Source organism: Fukomys damarensis, unplaced genomic scaffold (genome assembly GCF_012274545.1).
Source record: "Fukomys damarensis isolate Sample0158 unplaced genomic scaffold, DMR_v1.0_HiC HiC_scaffold_27, whole genome shotgun sequence".
In the NCBI taxonomy this organism is placed as follows: Eukaryota; Metazoa; Chordata; class Mammalia; order Rodentia; family Bathyergidae; genus Fukomys; species Fukomys damarensis.
This window is the reverse complement of record NW_022900939.1, coordinates 17,835,696-17,855,222: the sequence shown is the minus strand read 5'-3', so window position 1 is coordinate 17,855,222 and position 19,527 is coordinate 17,835,696. Positions and strand designations below refer to the sequence as shown.

At 53.1% G+C, this 19,527-nt stretch overlaps 1 protein-coding gene across 1 annotated transcript in view; it reads right to left on the bottom strand.

The window, feature by feature from the left end:
• Positions 1–19,527, bottom strand: part of Kcnq1 (potassium voltage-gated channel subfamily Q member 1) — a 343,150-nt gene that overhangs the window by 268,203 nt on the left and 55,420 nt on the right. The window contains exon 4 of the mRNA XM_010636154.1: positions 175–265. Within this exon, the coding sequence (XP_010634456.1) occupies positions 175–265 (91 nt within the window). The remainder of the gene's footprint in view (positions 1–174; positions 266–19,527) is intronic.

Sequence of the window (19,527 nt, the reverse complement as noted above, 5' to 3'; positions counted from 1 at the left end):
TCCTTGGCTTCCCCATCCGCCACAAGCAGGGCCTGGGTAGCCTGGCAGGCGGGGGGCCGGGGAGGTGCGCACACTGCCAGCCCAGCTCCAGGCTAGGCTGGTGAGAGGCTGGGGCAGCCCTGCTCCAACTCAGGGGAGCTGTGACATCAGCCACAGCCCCGAGTGCCTTCATACCATCCAGAAGAGGGTCCCGGTGGCCAGAGCGGCGTACTGCTCGATGGTGGACAGCACACTGAAGATGAGGCAGGCCAGGACAATAAGGAAGCTGTAAGACAGGAGGTGGTAGAGGTCAGCGTCCCGGCCGCCTGTCCACCTCAAGTCACACCTGAAGACGGCTCCCACCCTGAGGCACCCCCCAGGCATACGATCTCAATGCTGCCAAAACATTGCTGGTGAGTGGACACTCAGATGTGGGGTCCACAGGATGAAGGCTGCCCAGGGACCCTCAAAGCACTGTATTGCACTGCCAGACCCCTGCTGCTGCCTATTGTGTGATTGTGTCCCAACAGGGAAATCCACAGGAATGGAAGGCAGCTGGGGGATCACAGGGTGTGAAGATCTAGAGTCTCCCTTGCTGTGACCACACATTTTGACTCAAATGTGGACGTGTGCACTTCTCCACAAGGGAACCTTGGTGTGTGATTATATCTCAATAAAGCTGCTTTAAACAAACTGCTTCCAGACGAGCCCCTCCTGAATTTAGGAGTTCAGGGCCTTGGCAGGTGCTAGGGACTTAGCAGCCCTGAAGCTCATCAGAGGAAGCAGAGAGAAGGGGCTGGTGCCTAGGCCACCCCATTTGTCATGGGCAGACAAAAAATATTGACACACCACTCAGATCATAGAGGACCCGTGAAGACAAGGAGCATGAACCTTCAGAGCCCCATACCCGCTTCCGCTAGGCCCAGCATCTGTGGGCATGACAGGCCAAAGTGGCCCCATCCCTCCTCCTGCATGTAGGACAGCACAGACCTTCGGCCCAGTGCTTGGAGCCTAGGCCCCTCCCCGCCTTGAGAGCTTGCATCGTCAGTGGCTTTCAGCCTTATCCCCACCCTGCACAGCTTCCTCACAGCAGCAAGGACTCTCCAGCACCTCCTGATACCCTGCTTTCCACTGGCTCAGGCCCACTAGGAATGCATCCCTCCCACCTGTCCCGTCTCTCCACACACACAACCTACCTCACCTCTCAGAGGCCACATACAGGCTGCCACCACAGCCACAGATTCCTGGAGAGTCAGGGCTCTCCCATAAGCCCCGTGGGTGGAGCCATCCCTTCTTGGCCTCTGCAGCCTACCTAAAGACCCTTGGGGACTGACTGAAGCCAAGGCCTTGCTCAGGCCCCCTCCCAAATTCCTTGGGTCCCACTGGCTACACTCCACCCCCTGCTGCTGGGATCCAAACCCTACCGGCCACTTTCAGGACACACTGTCCCTCACAAACTGTCAGCCCGGTCCACTTTCTTGACCTGACTCTGACTCTGACTTTCACCCTTCACTTGGCCCCCTAGCCTAACCCACTGAATGGGCAAATAAGCCCTGGACATCGCCCCTCAGCATGACAACATGGTAGCTCCCTGATCCCCCACTGCCGGTCTTGAGTGTGCCTAGCTGGGCCTGCCCCAGGGTCTTTGTGCTTGCTGTTGCCCTGTCTGGAAGCCCTGCCCCAATCTCCTGCAGGGAGCCTTACGCAGACAGCCCACCTCCAACATCTTACCCTGTCCCCACCATAAACCCTGATGTTAGGTTTCACCACTGGGACTGGTGCCTACCGTCCACCCCTAGGCTATGCGTGCCCAAGAACAGGTGCCTAGGACAGAGCCTGCAAAGAACAGGTGCTCAGTCTTCTTGCATGCACACCTCCATTTAATCCCCATGGCTACTGCCTGAGTCAGCAGTGAATTGAGCCCCACAGGATGCTCAATTCACAGCAGTCTGATCTTGGTCACCTCAACATGAGTCCTGCAGGACCCCGGGGTGGGCAGTCCCTGCACCTCCCCCAGCCTTGTGCCCTCCAGTCCTCGTAGGTCTCCGGCTTTTTTAAGCCCCTGTTGTTGGCACAGACAACACTTCCTGCAAGGGACTCCCTGAATGTCTGCCCTCCACATGGCCTCAGCTCTGAGGACCCTTCCTGCCCAGCTCCCAGGCCCTCCTGCTGCTTTCCCGGGCCCAGGAGGTTCCCATGCTGTCACCGCCTGTGCCCTGTTCCCCAGATCATGATCTGCACAGTGCTGACCTAGAACGGGCACAGAGTACAGGCATTTGTCACCACATGCAGCGGAACCCCTAGGGACCTCAGAAAGCCCTCCCTCCCGGGAAACACAGCCTATGCTAGCTGGGATGGGGGCCCATCTCAGCTGGCATAGCTCCTGGTGCTAAGAACTGGTCCATCTCACTCAGCACAAAGCCCACTTTCTCACCCATCAGGCCCACAAAGGGGCTGTGCCCAAGCCATGTGCCCTGGCCCACTCCCCAGAGCACTTTTGGCCTATCTGGGCCTCAGCCCCTTCGGGGCTCCCTACCATGGTGGCCATGGCTAATCCTCCCGTGTATCTGTCTGTTTTGATTTGCAGCAGGCAGGGAAGTGGGATTAGGCGTAGCTTGGCTCAGCCAAGAGGAAGCACAGCAGGTGCTGCCCTGGCAGAAGGTGCTGCCCAGGTGGGAGCGGCTGCCTGCTGCTCCCCAGACCTTGCATACATGTGGGCCAGAGAAGGACCTGCACAGAGGGATGCCCCACCTGTCAGCTGCCCCTCTGCCTTAGTTTCCCCACTGGCAGAAATTAGAGCCCATAGTTACCTTCTCAGGGGCTGTGGAGGGCAGTGGAGCTGGACATCCCCAGAGGATCAACCCTATGACTTTCCCCAAAGACCTCAGACACACCCTGAAGCTCTCCATGCTGCCACCACCATGAAGATAGAGCAGAAATCACGCGCCCCCCATGGCCCTCTGTGAGAACCACGTGGCTGCTCCCTGTCCAGCACTAAGAAGCTCCCAAGGGTGAACACTGCTTGCCACCCCAGCCAATATGGTACGGTGGTGTGGATCCCATGAGAGCATGGCAGGCTGGGAGTCACCATGCTGTAATCAAACAGATGCCTTGGGGGAAACGAAGCCTCCTAGGCTTCCTGAGGCCACCCAAAGGTTGAACCAAGCAAGTGACAAGGATCTATGGTTCATATTAACCTTTCATCCAGGTAATAATCCAGCATTTACTGTGGTTGTGAGGTGGCTCTAGCTCTTGACTGGAGAGCAATGATCACAGCTTGTAAGGACCATGCTTTCAGAGGATCTCATGCCCTGGTGAGGGCACAAAGTTTCAGAAACAGGCCCCAGACAGGAAATAGAAAGGCTTTGTGACTGGAGGCTCCCGGCTGTGTCCCTGAGAGACATGAGGGACTCAGGCAGGGGGCAAGGGCCTTGCAGAGGAGGGAAGCATCTAGACAGGTGAGGCTGGAGTGTAGAAGGCCTGTCACTGCCAGCCAGTCACCGGGCCACGCCCAGTGGGGAATCAGAGTGCCACCCACGAGGATGGCCCAGGAGGGGCTGAAGGGAAGGCTCCCTCATGCAGGCAGAACCATGACTACACCAGGGGAAGGCAGGTGGCAGCTGGTAGGGTTTGGGAACCTGCCCAGGATGCCCCTGCCCAGCCTGCGGCCAGCAGAGGAAACCTGAGCTCAGGGAATGGGGCACTAATTCACCCTAGGTGCTGTTCCTCAGCCTCGCCATATTCAAGGCTGAAGGGCTCCTCAAATATTTGACTACATTGTACTGGCTTGAGAAAGAATTATATAGCACAGTTTATTTTTTATCTATTCCAGATAGAATGTGTTTTATCTTATTCACCACTCTATCTGTTCCTGTCCTGGGTGGAGCCGGGAGCCTCAGAGAGGCTGAGCCACAGGCCTTCTCCTTGGGGTGCTCACAGCCTAGCACCTATCCTGCAGCCCTCCTACCTCTGCAGGTGGCCGTGGCCCCTTCACCCCAGCTGTACACCCGGAGCTCCAGGTCGGACGGTTCCAAGTCACCCCCTTTGCAAGAGCCTGAGATGGAGGCCCAGGGGAAAGAAGATCCTGCTGTGAATCCCCAACAGGGAGCGGGCAGTGTGGAAGGCTGGGGAGGAGGTGCACGATTCCAGAAGGCCACCAAGTCAAACTCCACCTGGGCCCAGTTCCCAGGAGGTTCACTGCAGGGGGGGTTGAGGGGTAGTGGCACCCCGGGGACAATACCTTACTGTTCCACTAGCAGCAAATTAACCTCAGCAGCTGTGACCGCAGAGCCAGCCCTAAGGGACATCCAGTGTGTTATCGGACATCATTGCAATATCTCCACAGCCAGGTGCCCTGGGAACACAGAAGAATGCAGGTGGCCTGCCAGGGCCGAGGTCAAGACCTCAGCAGGAGGTTCACGGGCGGAAGGAGCAGCTCCAGGGGCTCAGACAGGCAGGGCCTAAAGCAGGGCACAGGCTTTGACCTAGAGATGCAACCTTTGCAGTGTCAGGTCCCTCTCATCAGGCTGGGCAGTACAGGTGACCAGGTGACCAGCCCTCTGAGTCCAGCAGAGGCAGGGCCAAGACAGGAGCAAGTGTTGATATGGTGACAGTCTCCCCAGCCCACAGGAGCACCAGTCTGCTTCCCTGGGAAGTCGAGGAGCATTAACAAGACACGCTGTGTCTCACACAAAGAGCATGTGGATGGCTGCAGGGGCCCTTGGGGTCCAGCTCCAGGTGGCTGCAACAGGAAGCTGTCATAAGCAGAAGCTCCAGGGCACAAAAGGAGCATTGGAATGTCTCACAGGACCTAGGATCCACTGGATCTGTACACTTAACTTATCCCACATATAAAATGACGTGAGGACCTGAAAAGTTTTGTTGGTCTGGAAAAATCATTATACAGAAAAGGGGAGGAAGTTGGGAGTTAGTCTTTAATGAGGACAGAGATTCAAAGTGGGAAGATGAGGGCTGGGGATTTGGTTCAGTGATTCCAGCACCTGCCTCGCAAGAGAAAGGGACCGAATTTGATCCCGATACAAAAAAACTAAAAAAAAAAACCAAAAAAACAAAGTGGGGAGTTGAGAACTTTCTGGAGGCAGATGGTGGTGATAGTTGTACAACAGTGTGAATGTACTTAATGCCCCTAAACTGTGCACTTAAACATGTCTAAGACGGGATATTTTATGTCATGTATTTTATGCCAAGTAAGAGAATAGATTTTTAAACAGAAGACCAAGTAAATGTCATTGGCAATGGGACACAAGCTGGCTGAATACTTTTGTATGGACTGTGACTGAGGCTTATGTTCAAGGCCCCTGTTGGGGACTGGCCATTGCCAGACTGATAGACAACTGATTCGTTAAATAACACTAAAGCCGAAATCAGAACAGGACTTTCAATATGTGTAACTTTAGCAAATTAAGGACTGATGTTTCAACCCCGAGCTACAACTTGGAGCCTATTTCCTTCAATGGAAGTTGCTCTGGAAGATTCAAAATACCCCTAACAAATGCTCCCCAGGAAGGAAAGGCTGTGGCTGTGGCTGTGGCTGACGCCCCTTGCTCATGGCCTGCCATACCACCTCCTGCCCTGGCCTCCACCAGCTGCCTGCTCCAGGTTGGTGAGCCCAGATCGGTGGATGTGACATACCCCAGGACACTTCTGGATCCCAGAAGGAATGGTGGCCTCGGGACCTGCCAGGGCTGTCCCCTGGGAGGAAATCAGCTCGTCAGAACAACAAAGGAACTGGACATAACCCTACCAGCTGTCAGCTTGGTGGTCCCAGCAGGATGGGGGTCACCAAGACCCCAACTGCTAGTTCTGTGATACTCTCCAGTCTTCCTCTGGGTGGAGCCCAGGTCTGGCCATCTCCTGGAGGGACATAGCTCACCCGATGCCAAGTTCCTGTCAGGAATTGGACCCAGGATCCCTTGTCCAAGCCCCACATGGAAGGCATCATGTCACCAAACAGATGAGAAGTTAGAAGCCCAGATAAGCTGTAGCTAGTCCAGGGGCCCAGGCCATCCAGTCCAGTCATTGTCAGAAGTGCCTGGGGTGGGGACCGGGAGGTACAGCCACCTGTGGGGACACTAAGGATCCAACAGAAGCATGGGATATAACCAGGGCCACATGGGCCTATGCCAGTTGACCCCAGGGCAGCAGGAGTGGCATGTCCCTCCATTTGCCATCCCTGGGAGGGTCCTGGCCTTCAGCCTGGGGGCTCCTGTGACCCTGGCTACTGTTACATCACCCCCTTTGCCTGTGTGGCCATGCGGCTGTCTCTTCTGTCCAGTGGGTCCTGCTGCGTGACTTTGAGGGGGACACTTGTCATTGGATCTGTGGCTCAATAGGACAACGGCCTTTGCTCAAGGTTCTCAACTGCAGAGAACTTTTTCTACACAGAACCATGCGCACAGGCTCCTGGGATGGAAATGTAACATCTCTTCTGGGGATCACAGCTATAATGATTACTTCATAAATTGTTTATGATGATGGTTATTAGCAAATCTTGAATTTTTAAAACTCAGAATTCAGGACAAAATATATATTTATGTTACAATTTCTAAAACACAGTTCAAAATATACTGTTCCCTTTTCCTCTTCTGGAGATCTTTAAATTAGAGCTCATGTGCAAAGACCCACTCAAGGTCATGTCCACACACACTGGTGACATGTCTTTGAAGCCACCATTGGCCCTGGTCACATCAGGCAGAGGAAAAGCTGGGGATAATGATTCAGGGGGCAGGTGGGACCCCAGCTGGTCAACTCCAGGAGTGGTAGCCCACGATGGGGCAGGTCCCCGTTGGGCTCACACAAAGTCTGGTCCACTATGTTCCTGGCCCCCTTCTCACTGTACTGCTGGGGTGGGAGGCAGCACCCACCTATGCTGCTCCCAAAAGCCTCATTCAGTCCTGCCAGGGAAAGTAGGGGTCTGTCTCAGCATGGGGCCAGGCCTCACAGTCTAGCTCCATGCACGTGGACAGGCCTCAGAACGAGGGTTCACACAAGCTGTCCTCCGTCCACCCTGTGCTCTGACAGTGGCTCCAACCCCTCACTGGGGGCGTGGCTGGTGGCTGCATCAGCCTCCTTTCTTTAGAAGGTTCCCATAGGCAACCTGATCTCCAGCGGAGAGGCAGTATAATAGGTAACTCCTGGGCCACAGGGGTCTGGTTTCTGCCCCTATTGTCTGGGGAGACCCTGAGCATGCTGATCTTGGTAAACACAGAACCATTAGGAGATTAAAACCACCACAGCAAGACCAAAGCTGCCCCCGCATCCCCACCCTGAGGGTTTCAGTCAACACCTCCTGAAAAATTCTTGCCAGAGATCTAGGACAGGACCTCGCCCAGCTGTCTGGAACCCCTGTCAGAGCTCAGCACAGCCCACACCCAGTCTCTAGTCTCAGGTATCCGGAGGGCATGATCCTGGGGCAGGAGGCAGAGCCATTCTGGGAAACATGATTCCCACCAGGCCCCCCCTTAGTTCAGTATCCTCCAAAAGAAGGCAAAATACCACCCTTTCCTCATGTTCCCACCAAGCTCCTTATCACCTCACTGACCCCTGGGCCCCTGCAGCCTCCCTGACTAGTATGAGACCCCAGGCAGGGGCTATCACCAGCATCCCTTCAAAGCCCGGCACCAGGTGGGTGTGCAGTGTGCGCTGACTCACTGAACATTCTGGTGAAATGCTAAAGTCCAGTGAGCAGGAGCCTCAAGCCCCCTCCAGCACATGGCTCAGGCTCAGTGCATCTGGGTGTGACCTCTGGACTCCTCCTTCCCTCCTGTACCAACTGCCTCTGCAGGCTCAGCCTGGCCCCACACAGCTTCTGCATGGGCCCAGGACATGGCAGCTCTCCACCTACCCCTCCATCTGCATGTCACTGTGCACAAGCCTCCTGGGTGACCTTCTCCAGCTGGCAGGTGACACGTGCCAAGCACGGCTCCAAGAGCACAAAGCTGGCCCTCCTCGGTAGACCAGCTGTGCTCCAACACTGGGATGTCTATGCTGCAGGAAGGCCCTGCCACCTGGCCATCCCTGTTGCCTCTCTGGCCCCTCTGGAACCTGAACCAGGGCCACCCAATGTCCCTTTGCATGCAGGAGTGACAGAGAACAGTGATATTCTTTGGATGTTCCCCCGCTTCCATCAGCTTCAGGGCAGGGCTAGCACAGCAGAGGCTCAGGAGGTACCAGCCCCTCCTGACCATGTGGCAGGGCAAGGCAGTGACCCCTCTTAGGCCTGTCCCCCAATCCTGTCCCCCTGGGTCCTATGGAGGACAGGTGTCCAAACTGTGCTCACATCTTACACTGACATCGTGTCCTCAGCTCACTTCAGTGAGTCCCCTGGGATGCAGCCTGGGGCTGTCACTGCCATGCCATCTACCCGGGGTGGCTTGGTCCTTCTCTTAAGGTAGCAGGGGGACAGATGAAGACTGTCATTTGCCAAGGGCTTCACCATGCCCTCTGAGCTGTCCTCTCAAACCTTCTGGGTGACTGGATGACAGGTGTTGGGGAATCTCAGGCCAGGCCAATGCTTCCCAGTGGTCCTGGGCTTCCACACAGGTACAGCAGGGGTTAGATGAGTGGTCAGGATGATGGCCCCCACACTGGATAGTCCAGTGCAGAGGGTATTCATCTGGCCAGAGAGGAGGCCTCTGAGTCTCAGTTCTTCCACAGCTACAGTGGAACTACAGCATGGTGGTGTCCTGATAAAACCATGTTACACAGCTGGGCAGGGCAGTGCCCTAATAAAACTTCATGGGCAAAAGTAGGCAGCAGACCACAATGCATGGGCCCTGGCTCAGAGTGACTGAGAACCCACTGGGCCAGTGGAGTGGAGAGTGTGAATGGTCCCACAGAACCCGCTACACAACCAGGACCACACAGCAACCGTGTCTACACATCCTGATACTTCCCCATCTGAAGGCACTGAGCTCAGGCCGGGAGCTCAGAAATGGAGCCAGAAACAAAATATCCACTCACAGAGCACAGCTCTTCCCAGGCAGACCTACAGTAGCCACACCAAGTCAAGAGGGTAAGAATGAGCTGTGTAAGACCCCACTTCTTCCTGTCAGTTCCAAGCCTCAAGAGATGCCTGAAGTTGGGCCATCCCTTGTTCACAGGAAAGAAAGGTCTGACCTTTCCAGAATCACACAGCACTCAGCAGTTGGTGAGAACTGAATTCCAGGCCTGCCTAACTCTAACATTGCCTGTAAGCCTCCAGGAAAATCACTACCAGAGGAAGAACCAGGACAAGTGAGGTATCCCGGCCACCTGGACCTCTAGAGGGGATCGAGGAAAGGGCCCTGGCCTGCTAGACGCCTGGCTAGGAGACAGGAGAATGATCAGCCCTCAAGACCAAGTCTGTTACTACAGCCAAACTGCACACATGGGTGACTGCAGTGCCCAGGCAAGGCCCAGAAGCCCATAGACAGCCTGGTGCTCGTGCCTATGAGGGCCCTGCTCCTAGGGACACAGAGGAGGCTGCACAGAGTTCAGCCCAGGGCTGGGGCTGGCAGGGCAAGCTCTGCCATCCTGTATATGTCACAGAGACGCCTCTGTGATAAGACACCCTCAGAGGGTAAATTTAGAAAGCGACAGGGTGGGGTGAGGGACAAACTGAAGTGACCGTGAGACATGGGCCTTATCTGCTGAGTACGTATGTCACTGTTGGGTGGCAGCTCTGTCCAGGATGGGGTGGCCCCAGTGTACTTCTGCACCTGCCCCCCAACACAGACACAGTCACATCTCACTGGTGCTGCCTCAGCCTGGATGGCCCTGGTCCCAGCACTCTTGCTTGGCTCGAGGCCTCCTCTGCTTGAGAAGGGGCACCTGGTGGCAAATGAGGGTGTCAGGCACAAACAATGCCCTGGAGTGACCCGACAGACATGGATCTAGATGGTTTGGCCCTACTTGGGAAAGTCCCTCTTCACATCTTGCCCAGGCCTTTCCCGCTGTAGTCTGCACTCCATCAAGAGAAACCTCCAACTCTGCCCTAGGGGACAAAAGGGATCCCTGGACACTAAGCTGTTGTGTGACCTCATTTCTTCCCTGGGAGCAGGAACACATGGAGGGTGCTGACTGCCACTCTGCTCAGTGGTGGGCAGCCACGGGGACAATCTACCACAGCCCACTCTGTCCACAGACCTGCGGATCCATGCCATCGATATACCTGAGCTCTGGGCCCATGGGGCTCAGCCAGATGGAGCCCAGTTCCAGATGGAGGAGGACCATGAACCTCAGTGTGCAGGGTAGGCAGATGCTCCCATTGCCCTGCAGTGACAGAGTCCCACTGGCCTTCAGTGAGGTCATCCCAGTGGGATAACTGTGATAGGGAGAGGAGGATCTTTCTCAGGAGATGGGCTTGGGGCCAAGGGTGCTTGAGGTCAGGGAGCTTCCCAGTACTATGAGGGCAGGGGCAGGGGAGTCCTCTGGGGCCCTCAACCTCATTGCGGATCCATCTGCAGCTGAAACAGCCCCCAGAAGGATCCTCATTTCCCAGGGAGGTCCTGAGCCACACTCAGGGATCCCAGCTCCGCATGCTGACTCCTGAGAACAATTAGAGACATACGTGAGCTCCAGAGGAGGGCAGAGTGCCACTCAGAAGAGGAACAGCAGCAAGGGCCTGGGGCTCTGCTCCTGTGGCCTCTGACCTGGCTCATGAGCATATGACACAACTCTCAACTCCCCAGAGCCACCAGAAAGATGTGTCCTGAGACCTCACAGAGCCCAAGAGCAACAACCTCTACCCAGACAGAGTCAGGGCCTGAGAAGTATGGGCCAGGCCTTGAGCAGGGACCCCAGCACTCAAGTGCCTGGTGCCAAGCTGTTGGTCAGTGCTAGTCTCTGTTGTCAGGAGAGTATTTTCTGGGGTGCGGAGCACTTAAAAGAGACTTTGAATAGAGCTAATTATCCCTGGGGTGGGCCGCACGTCATCAGTTGATCCTAAAGTGCAGAACTGAGGCTTCCCAGAGAAGCAGGAACTCTGGCTCAGGACTGCAATACACAAACCCCATCTTTGCATCCAGTTCCACAGTTCCTTAAATGAACCCTGATCTCAGGGAAACACACACTATTGGATCTATTTTTCCAGAGAATCTTAAATATAATGAGTAAAATATCCAGGTATCCATTTTTCAGGTGGAAAAACTAAGGTTTAAAAAGCTAAGATTCCTGTGCAAAGCTAGCTTGCTCTGGCTTACAATGCTCCCCCAAGCCTAGATCCCTAAAGAAATTAGCCTTTTTCTTCTGAGGCCCCAGAGGGGTCCTGACCAGCAGAGCGGGCCCCACATTCGCTCTGTTATTCTGGGACAGAAGTACTTGGCATGGGTTTGGGAGAGATGCTTGGTGGTATCTGCTTTCTGTAGATGAGGGGGAAACTGAGGTACAGATTGAGGAGAGTTGTCCCAGATCATATGCAGAATTACCTCTTGGGGAGCAGCTTTGGGCCCCCCTGGAAAGGGCCTCCTCATCTCTGCCATAGAGCTCCCTCCTAGGTATGGCAATGGGCTCTGAGGAGACTCTGCCCTGGGCTTCTCCTTCTGAGTCACCAACAGCAGCCCCTCCCTAAGCTCAACTATACAGGGGGCTGACTGACATGAGGCTCAGGGCCCAGGTGACAGTGGCTGGAGTTGGGCACCAACATGGCCATGTAAGGTGGAAAGGAGCAGCGTATGGTCCCTGGAGCCACATCACACCCAGAATCCCAGAAGCCACACTGACCAGAGCAGGTGGCAGCTCTGGCCTTGGGGCTTTCTCTCCTTGAGGACTCTCCCTCTTTCCAATGAAGCATCAGGTTTGGAACTCACCCCAGACCACCCCTTCCCAGAGCCAAGGCTCTGAAATCCCAGTGTTGGTTCCCTGAGCAGCTTGGGCATGGACCAGGAAACCAAGACAAGGAGAATCCCAGGACAAGGATGGTGCCTGGGCATCAGTGCCTCTGCCAGCATGGATCTGTGGCCTGGAGATGTCCCAGGTGAGAACAGGCTGGGCCAAAATGACTGGAATGTACCCAGGCACAAAGCAGACCATGCCTGGTTGCATCTCTGGTCAGAGAGGAACCACAGGGCAGGGTCCCTCCTATACAGAGCATCCCCAGCAGCCTCCACAGACACCTTCACTTGCAACCTCTGAGGTCACAGTCATACCTGGCTGTAGGAAGGTGGGGCAGTCACTACAGCCACCAAAGGGGGATAGGGGTATCAGGGGGAAGAGGAGGTAGGAGGTGGGAAGACAGGAATATGGGGACAGACAGGAATGTTGGGAAGATAGGGATATCAGAAAGCAGACAGGGATGGGGGAGATAGGGATATCAGGCTCTGGGGAGACAGACATGGTTTCCCTGATTGCTTGTTACAGGGACACCGCCTTCCTGCTGCTGATTCTCCTAATCCAGCCCCAACTCCTCTCTGGAGAGTAGCAGATGCTTCTGGGGGCCAACCGGGCCACACCTAAACCCTGGGGCTGTCACCACCTACCTTCCCACCCCTCCATGGCAAGGTCAGTCACCAAGGCCTGCAGGGTCTCCAACCTGATGCCACTGCCCTGAGCCGGCCCTGTTACCCCATGTCCCCCTGGCCCTCGTCCTAGCCCTAGGTCCCAGTCCAGCCTCCCTGCTACAGCAGTCCCACCATACCAAGGCTCCTCTATGAGGTCCTGCCACCAGTGCTTCCTGGGAACTGGCACTTGAGTGTAGAAGGCTGTGCCTGGGAAAGGCCACCTTCGACCACACTCTTTATTCCCTCTCTTTTTATTTTATTGGTACATTTTATATATATATAGATATATATATATCTATATAGATAGATAGATAGATAGATAAATAGATAGATAGATAACATCCAACATAAGGAATTTGTACCTGTATATATCTTACTTCTGTTTTTCCCATTCCCCTCCCCACCTTTCAACCTCTCTTCCCCTATTTACAAAAGCTTTGTTTCCTTTTTTCCCTTCTATTCCTGTTTTTTTCCCCCATCTTATTCTTTTATCTACTCTTGACCCCTTAAGGGCTACACATGGGGCAGCTGGAGGTGGAAACAGAGGCCTGGGCAGAGGGAGGAGGAAGCAGAGTGTGGGCAAGGGTCATGCCTGGGGCCCTGGCACTGCACACCCTGGCCTCAAGTGACAGCCCCAGATGCAAGTCCCTGGGGGAAAGCAGACTCTGAGGGAGCAGAGGGCTGGCCCCTGCAGCTGCCCTCTGGCCTTGGACACTCAGGGAGAGTAGTGTTCACTGTAGTAGGGCACGCATCCAGTCAGGAGAGGCCAAGCATGTGCAGCTGAAGGTAGCATCAGATAGACCAGGACGAGGGCCCAGTGGGTCCTTATGGTTCTGTCGTGGTATACAGTCCTTGCCCCCAGCAATGCCTCACCCCAGCTTCCCATGGTCACTCTGGGATGAGATGAATCTGCACACCGAGTCCAGCCTTGGAAGGGGAAGGGGCTGCCCCTGCAGGAAGCTGCCCACTTCCTCTTTCTCCAGCTGGCCGGAAGTAAATACCCCGCTTCCTCTGTGCTTCTTCCTCATGCCTGTCCATGCCCACTCAGACTGTGACCTCTGCCAGAGAAACTGAAGCTCCCTTCTGCTGAGCAGGGATCTCCCTTTCTTAAAGCTCTGCCCTGCACGGGGCTGAGGCTGGACCCCATGCCACTAGGACCCCCCTTTTGAGCTGGGGTCTGGCAGCTCCTGCATGGAGGCTCCAGCTCATGGCTGATTTTTCAGGCAGATCTTCCAATGTGGGCTGCCCAGAAGGAGAAGCCACTTGATCCAGGACTGGTAGGAGGAAGTGCTGGTTGGGCAAGGAATGGGTGTGAGGCATGGTTCCCTTCCTCATGCAGATGCGGAATCACTCCGTTCAGACACCATCAGTGCTACTTCAGGACCAGCATCCTGACTCCCACAAGATAAGGGCCCAGCTCTGGCCACAAGGGCACTCACCCAGTACCTGCCACCAGTCACAGAGGAGAATTCCCAGGCCACAGAATGACAGGACTTGGTTAAACCAGGTCCCCAGCCACCCAGAGGCTTGCTGCAGATGTCAGTGCCTGGCCAGGCCACTCTGGCCCGTGGAGTTTTAGAAACAGGAATCGGCAGGCCTCAAATGTCACCCTCAGCAAGCCTTTTGCAGTCCCCAGTCTCAGAATGAAACACACTCCTGAGCTTGCCTACCAGGCCTGCTGTGGCTCTGGTCTCATGAGAAACTCAAGTCACAGCCCACCCCAGCTTCTGTCCCTGACGCCTTCAATCCAGAAAGCATTTGGTGTGTCCCTGACACCAGGCTAGGCTCTTGAGATTGCTGTGATAAATGATGCAAATGTGGGGACAGCAATAATAAACTAAGAAAAAATGTACAGAATAATGCTTCACAGGGAAAAGCCAAAAGGTCATGAAGGGCAGTAGGGCAAGATGGCCTTTCTGGGCTGTGACACTGAAGCCATGTCAGGGGAAGTCAGGGCAGATATTCTGGATGGAGAAAACTGCCTGTTTGTCACTTGCAAAGGTTTGAGGTCAGGTGGTGAAAGCAGAGTGGAGGAAAAGAGCCCCTAACAATGGGAGAGGAGGCCATGCCAGGAACACCTCATGGGTCAGAGTGTGGCATCTATGAACTTGGGCTACTTAGGGTCCAGAGGGTATGGTCTAGGATCTACTGTCCAACAAACCAATGAAATGCCTGAGCAGGGCCCCAGAGATGCCTACCTGGGAGGAAGCAGGGGCCAGTGCCAGCAATGCTACCCTTCCATGGACAACTATCACAGAGGCAGGACAAACCCAGCAAGCCTCTGACCATCTGATTACAGAGTCAGAAGCCTGGGTGCATCCAAGAGGGAGAGCACTAAGGCAGATGTATCCCCTGCTGTCATGTGCTGCCCAAGCCAGCCTTCCCTGTGCCCTCTGTGTGCCCTGCCATGGCTTCTACCTGCACTTGCCATCCCTTGTCTGCCCTTGGCCCTGGAGCTCCCCTTCTGCAGGAAGCTCTCTTCTTGCTCTGTCCCAGGGCCTATCTCCTGCCCTGGATCCAGAGCCAGCAGCAGGCGACAGAACAAAGCAGAAGAAAGGGATAGGAGGACAGCTGGGAATGGAAACACTGCACCAGGCATTTGGGAATGTTCTTGATCACTGCCATTCTCGAACCCTGGGTCCAGAGTTGCTGCTTCCTGCCTGCATCCAGAATAGCCAGGCACATCCTGTAGGCAACCACCCACCTCTGCCCCATGCCTAGGACAAGGCTCTTCCTAGAACAATGAGCAACCCTGAGGCTCACAGAGTAGCACCCCAGCCACTGGCCATTTATCAGAGCTGCAGGTGCCCAGGCTGGTCGAGGGTAGAACAAGGCTTGCCTGGCTACAGGATCCAGGGGTGCAGAGATACCGAACTTGAACATTGAGGGGAGGCCATGATGATATGGGGGGCCCCCAATTCTCCCCAAAGCTACCCCTTATGAAATATATGACAGTAAAAACTAGAATTCTGTTTTTATGAAGTAGCAAATAACCTTTAGAAATTAGCTTCTCCATTATAAATGTAGTCCTTCCTCTGTGACCCCTAAGTCCACAATCAGGGGCATGTGTGATGTCAACTATTTCACCTGGAACAACATTCCTTCCCAAACACTTTGTCAGATTGCTCAGTCAAATCCCATACAGACCCTGCACACACTTGCTGAACGCCGGGTGCCTCCCTCGAGGTCATCATACCATCAATACTCTGCCTTCTAGGTTTATGCAATTTTGTGAACTTAAGGGCACTGCTGTGTTTTGGATCTTGTCTGTCCCAAAGGCTGCGTGTCAAAGGCTTGATCCCCAGGATGGCACTACTGGGAGGTGGTGGAACATTTAGAAGATGGGGGCTGGTGCGAGGAAGGCAGGTCACCAGGTGCATCCATCTTGGGACCCCAGTCTCTACCTCCGTCTGTCTGCCTGCTTGTCTACTTGTCTGGCTGTCTGTCTGTGTCTGCCTCTGTCTCTCCCTCTCGCTCTCTTTTTTTCTCTCTCTCCTTCCTTCCCTGCAGCCATGAAGTGAGCAGCTTTGTTTCACTACCCTTTCCTGCATGATGTTTTGCCTTGCTACATGCATGTGGGCATGGTGTCAAGTGACCATGGGCTGATACCTCTGAATCTATGAAACAAAATTACCTTTTCCTCCTTTTAAGTAGTTTACCCTGAGTATTTTGGCAGAGTAAGGGAAAGCTTCCTGACACAGGTGCCTCCAACACTCACAAGGAAGAACAGTGTGCATCTTGTCTATGGGCATGGAAGGGGCACGGATTCCATAATGGCTTGCCTCTGCCCACATCAGGCCTTGTGTGAAACCAGGTGAAATAATGTCTTTCTTTCTAAAAACTTTAATTCAATACTCATCCCTGTTAGGTAGTTTCCATAATGGAAGCCAGGAGAGTCATAGCCATCATCAAGGGCTCTCCTGGGGTCTCTGAGCAACAACACAAGGGCTGTGTCACCTGTGACCTCTGTGCTCCAAGAGGCCCAGCTGCTAGCTTCCCTTGATCCCATGAGTCAGGTAGGCCAGGACTGTCTCTCACAGGAACAAGAGAGCTCTGAAGGCCTCACATGTCAGCAGCCCCCAAATTGTGTGGCAGCCTCTGCAAACCTCACCCAGGCATCAGCAGCCCTTGGAACAGACCTGACGGAGATCCAGACCTGTGGGAACTCAAAGTGGCTACCAACCCCTGCTGGGCCCAGGAGAGTCCTGAGCAGCCCATCTGGGTGATTGTCATGGCAGATTGCAGAGCTTAGTCCCAACCTGCAGATCTGAGGTCTTGTTCACGAACATCCAGCTCCCAGGCAATCCTGACCCCAATCACCAAGCCCAGAAGCCAGACCTAAAACCCTTCAGGAGCATTTGACATTGAGGACCTCTCATTCTTCCTCTAGCACCCTGTTCTGGACCCAGGACACTTACCTCCCTGGGTGCTTTCTGGTCCTCAGCTTCTGGGAAGGACTGTGTAGCCCTTGACCCATCTCTGTACTCTGCTCACTTTCCAAGAGGCCCTGTTCAGCACCTCACTCTAATGTCTTCTCTATGTTGATGCCTCCTGACCCAGGATCCCAGCTTCTACCTGTGGATCTCACTGCCTTCCAGAGGTCTACCCCAATCATCTCACAAATATACTCAAAAAGACATGTCCCAGGCTGGGTGCCTTCCCTATCTCAGAAATGGAAAGCACATTCTTCAGGTGCTGAGGCAAATGCCATTGCACCTTTCTCCCCATTGCTCTCCCACCCCCACTAATTGATCTATCTCCAAACTCCTTTGTTTCTAGTGACAGTCCCTGACTTCTCACCTGCTTGGAGCCAACCATTCCCCTCACACAATCCACCTCCCAGCATCAGGACTGAGGCCAGAGGGAGCTCATGAAGGCACAAGCAAGCAACTTGAATGGACATTGAAGGAGGGTCACCATAGAGCAAACAAAGAAGAAAATGCTAAGCAGACAAAAAACTAAAAATGCCCAAGATAAAGTCCCAAACTTCTAGGAAAAAAAAAGCCAGAAAATCCTCTTTAACCTTGGTTCAGGGAAAGCTCTTGGACACCGCTCAATCCAGAGGCAAGAGAAGACAAGATTGAGGACTGGAATATTCAGATATTTTTGTAACAAAAGGCACCACAAACAAAGTCAAAGGACAGCTGACTGCCTTGGAGAAATATTAGCATCATACACCAGAAGACTAACATTTCTGTGGTATGAATAACTTAAAAATAGAGGGACAAAGGACCAAAATCTCAATAGAAGAACTGGAAAAGGAATGACAGACCATTTACTAATACACACCCACAGGACTTTCAGATATACAAAAATGGCCAAACTCATTAATAATTCTACGAATGCAGGCTAAAACAAAGCCGTGGAGCTGGCAAAAAAACAATAATGTGACACTGCAGTGTTGGGAAGCTTCAGAAGGCAGGGCATTTGCACATCATGGGGAAAGCAATGGAGCTGTTCCTGTGGGGTGGCAGGTGATTCTGACAGCCTAAGCCTTGGCCTTTCAGCCCAGTCCTGCTACTCCTATGTTCTGCACTGAAGCCACATACACATAGACACAGATTCTGACACACAGACAGCAACTCTGTTCCTACAGCACATATGTCAGATTATACTTTGCAAGTTATCTGGCACTGCACAATGTTAGAAACTGAAAATTACTATAAAGAGGAAAGGGTATGAGTAAGCACAGTAAATCCACACCCCAACCCCTGGCTATGGTCCACAATCTGTTAGGAACCAGGCTGCATAATAGGAGGATAGCAAACAAGTGAAGCTTCATCTGTAGTTACCTCTGCTGCCCACTGATCACATTACCCCCTGGGCTCTGCCCCCTGTCAGACTAGTGGCTCCATCACATTTTTATAGGAGAACCCTACTATGAACTCCACATGTGAGGAATCTAGGTTACATAATCCTTATAAGAATCTAATGGCTGATAAACAGAGGTGCGGCTGAGGCAGTGATGCTAGCACTGGGAAATGTAATTATACATTTTAAACATATATTAATAATAAAAGAAACAAAAAATATCTTCCACCTCCAGTCTGCAGAAAAACTGTCTTTCATGAAACAAATTCCTGGTGCCAAAATGATTGGGGGCCACTGTCATAAAGTGCTAGGTGGCCATGAGAAAGAAAACAGAAGTTCCTGAAAAAGTGATATGGAGTGATCTGTAAAGTGAGAAAAGCAAAATGGGTATCTATAGTCTTCTCACAAGTGGAACTAAGCAAACTGGAGGTCCACATACAAAAGAATGAAGCTGGACCCTTACCTCACACCATGTACAAAAATGAACTCAAAATGGAGCAAAGACCCACATGCAAAACGAAAGAGTACAAATTCTTAAAAAAATATATAGGACCAGTGCTTCACATTATTGAATTTGGCAATTAATTCTTTCATATGGCTCCAAGGGCAAAGACAACTAAAGGGAGAAAAAAAACAAATAAACTGAACTTCATAAAAATGTTTACATTTTGTGCCTCAAAAGACAAAACCAGCACCAACAGAATGGATAAATGCGATACAGCTGTGTGCTGTGTATGGGACTTGCTTTAGCTCCAAAGATACAAAGAGGGTAAAAGTGAAGGGATAGAAAAATATATCCCATGCTGCCAGGCGTGGTGGAGCATGCATGTAATCCCAGCACTCGGAAGGCTGAGGCAGGAGGATCACTGTGAGTTTGAGATCAGCCTGGGCTACATAGTGAGTTCCAGGTCAGTATCATCTACATAGTGAGACCCTGTCTCAAAAAACCAAAAAGCAAAATAAAATAAAATATATCATTAGAAAGAGACCCATTGCCCTTGATCCCTCCCATCATAAAACAAAATGAACAAAAATTCCCCATCATTTGGAACAAAATGATTGCATCCTTCTTTCCACTCTGTGGCACTTTAGATTTTTCAAAGTGCAGTGTACACTGCTGCTGCTTGTCACCCACCTCATGAAGGCACCTCCGGGCGTTCTCCTTGGTCTTATTCACCAGATGTGACACGGCAACTTCCGGCTCTGCCTATCATTTACATTCTCTGGAAAAGTTAGTTTG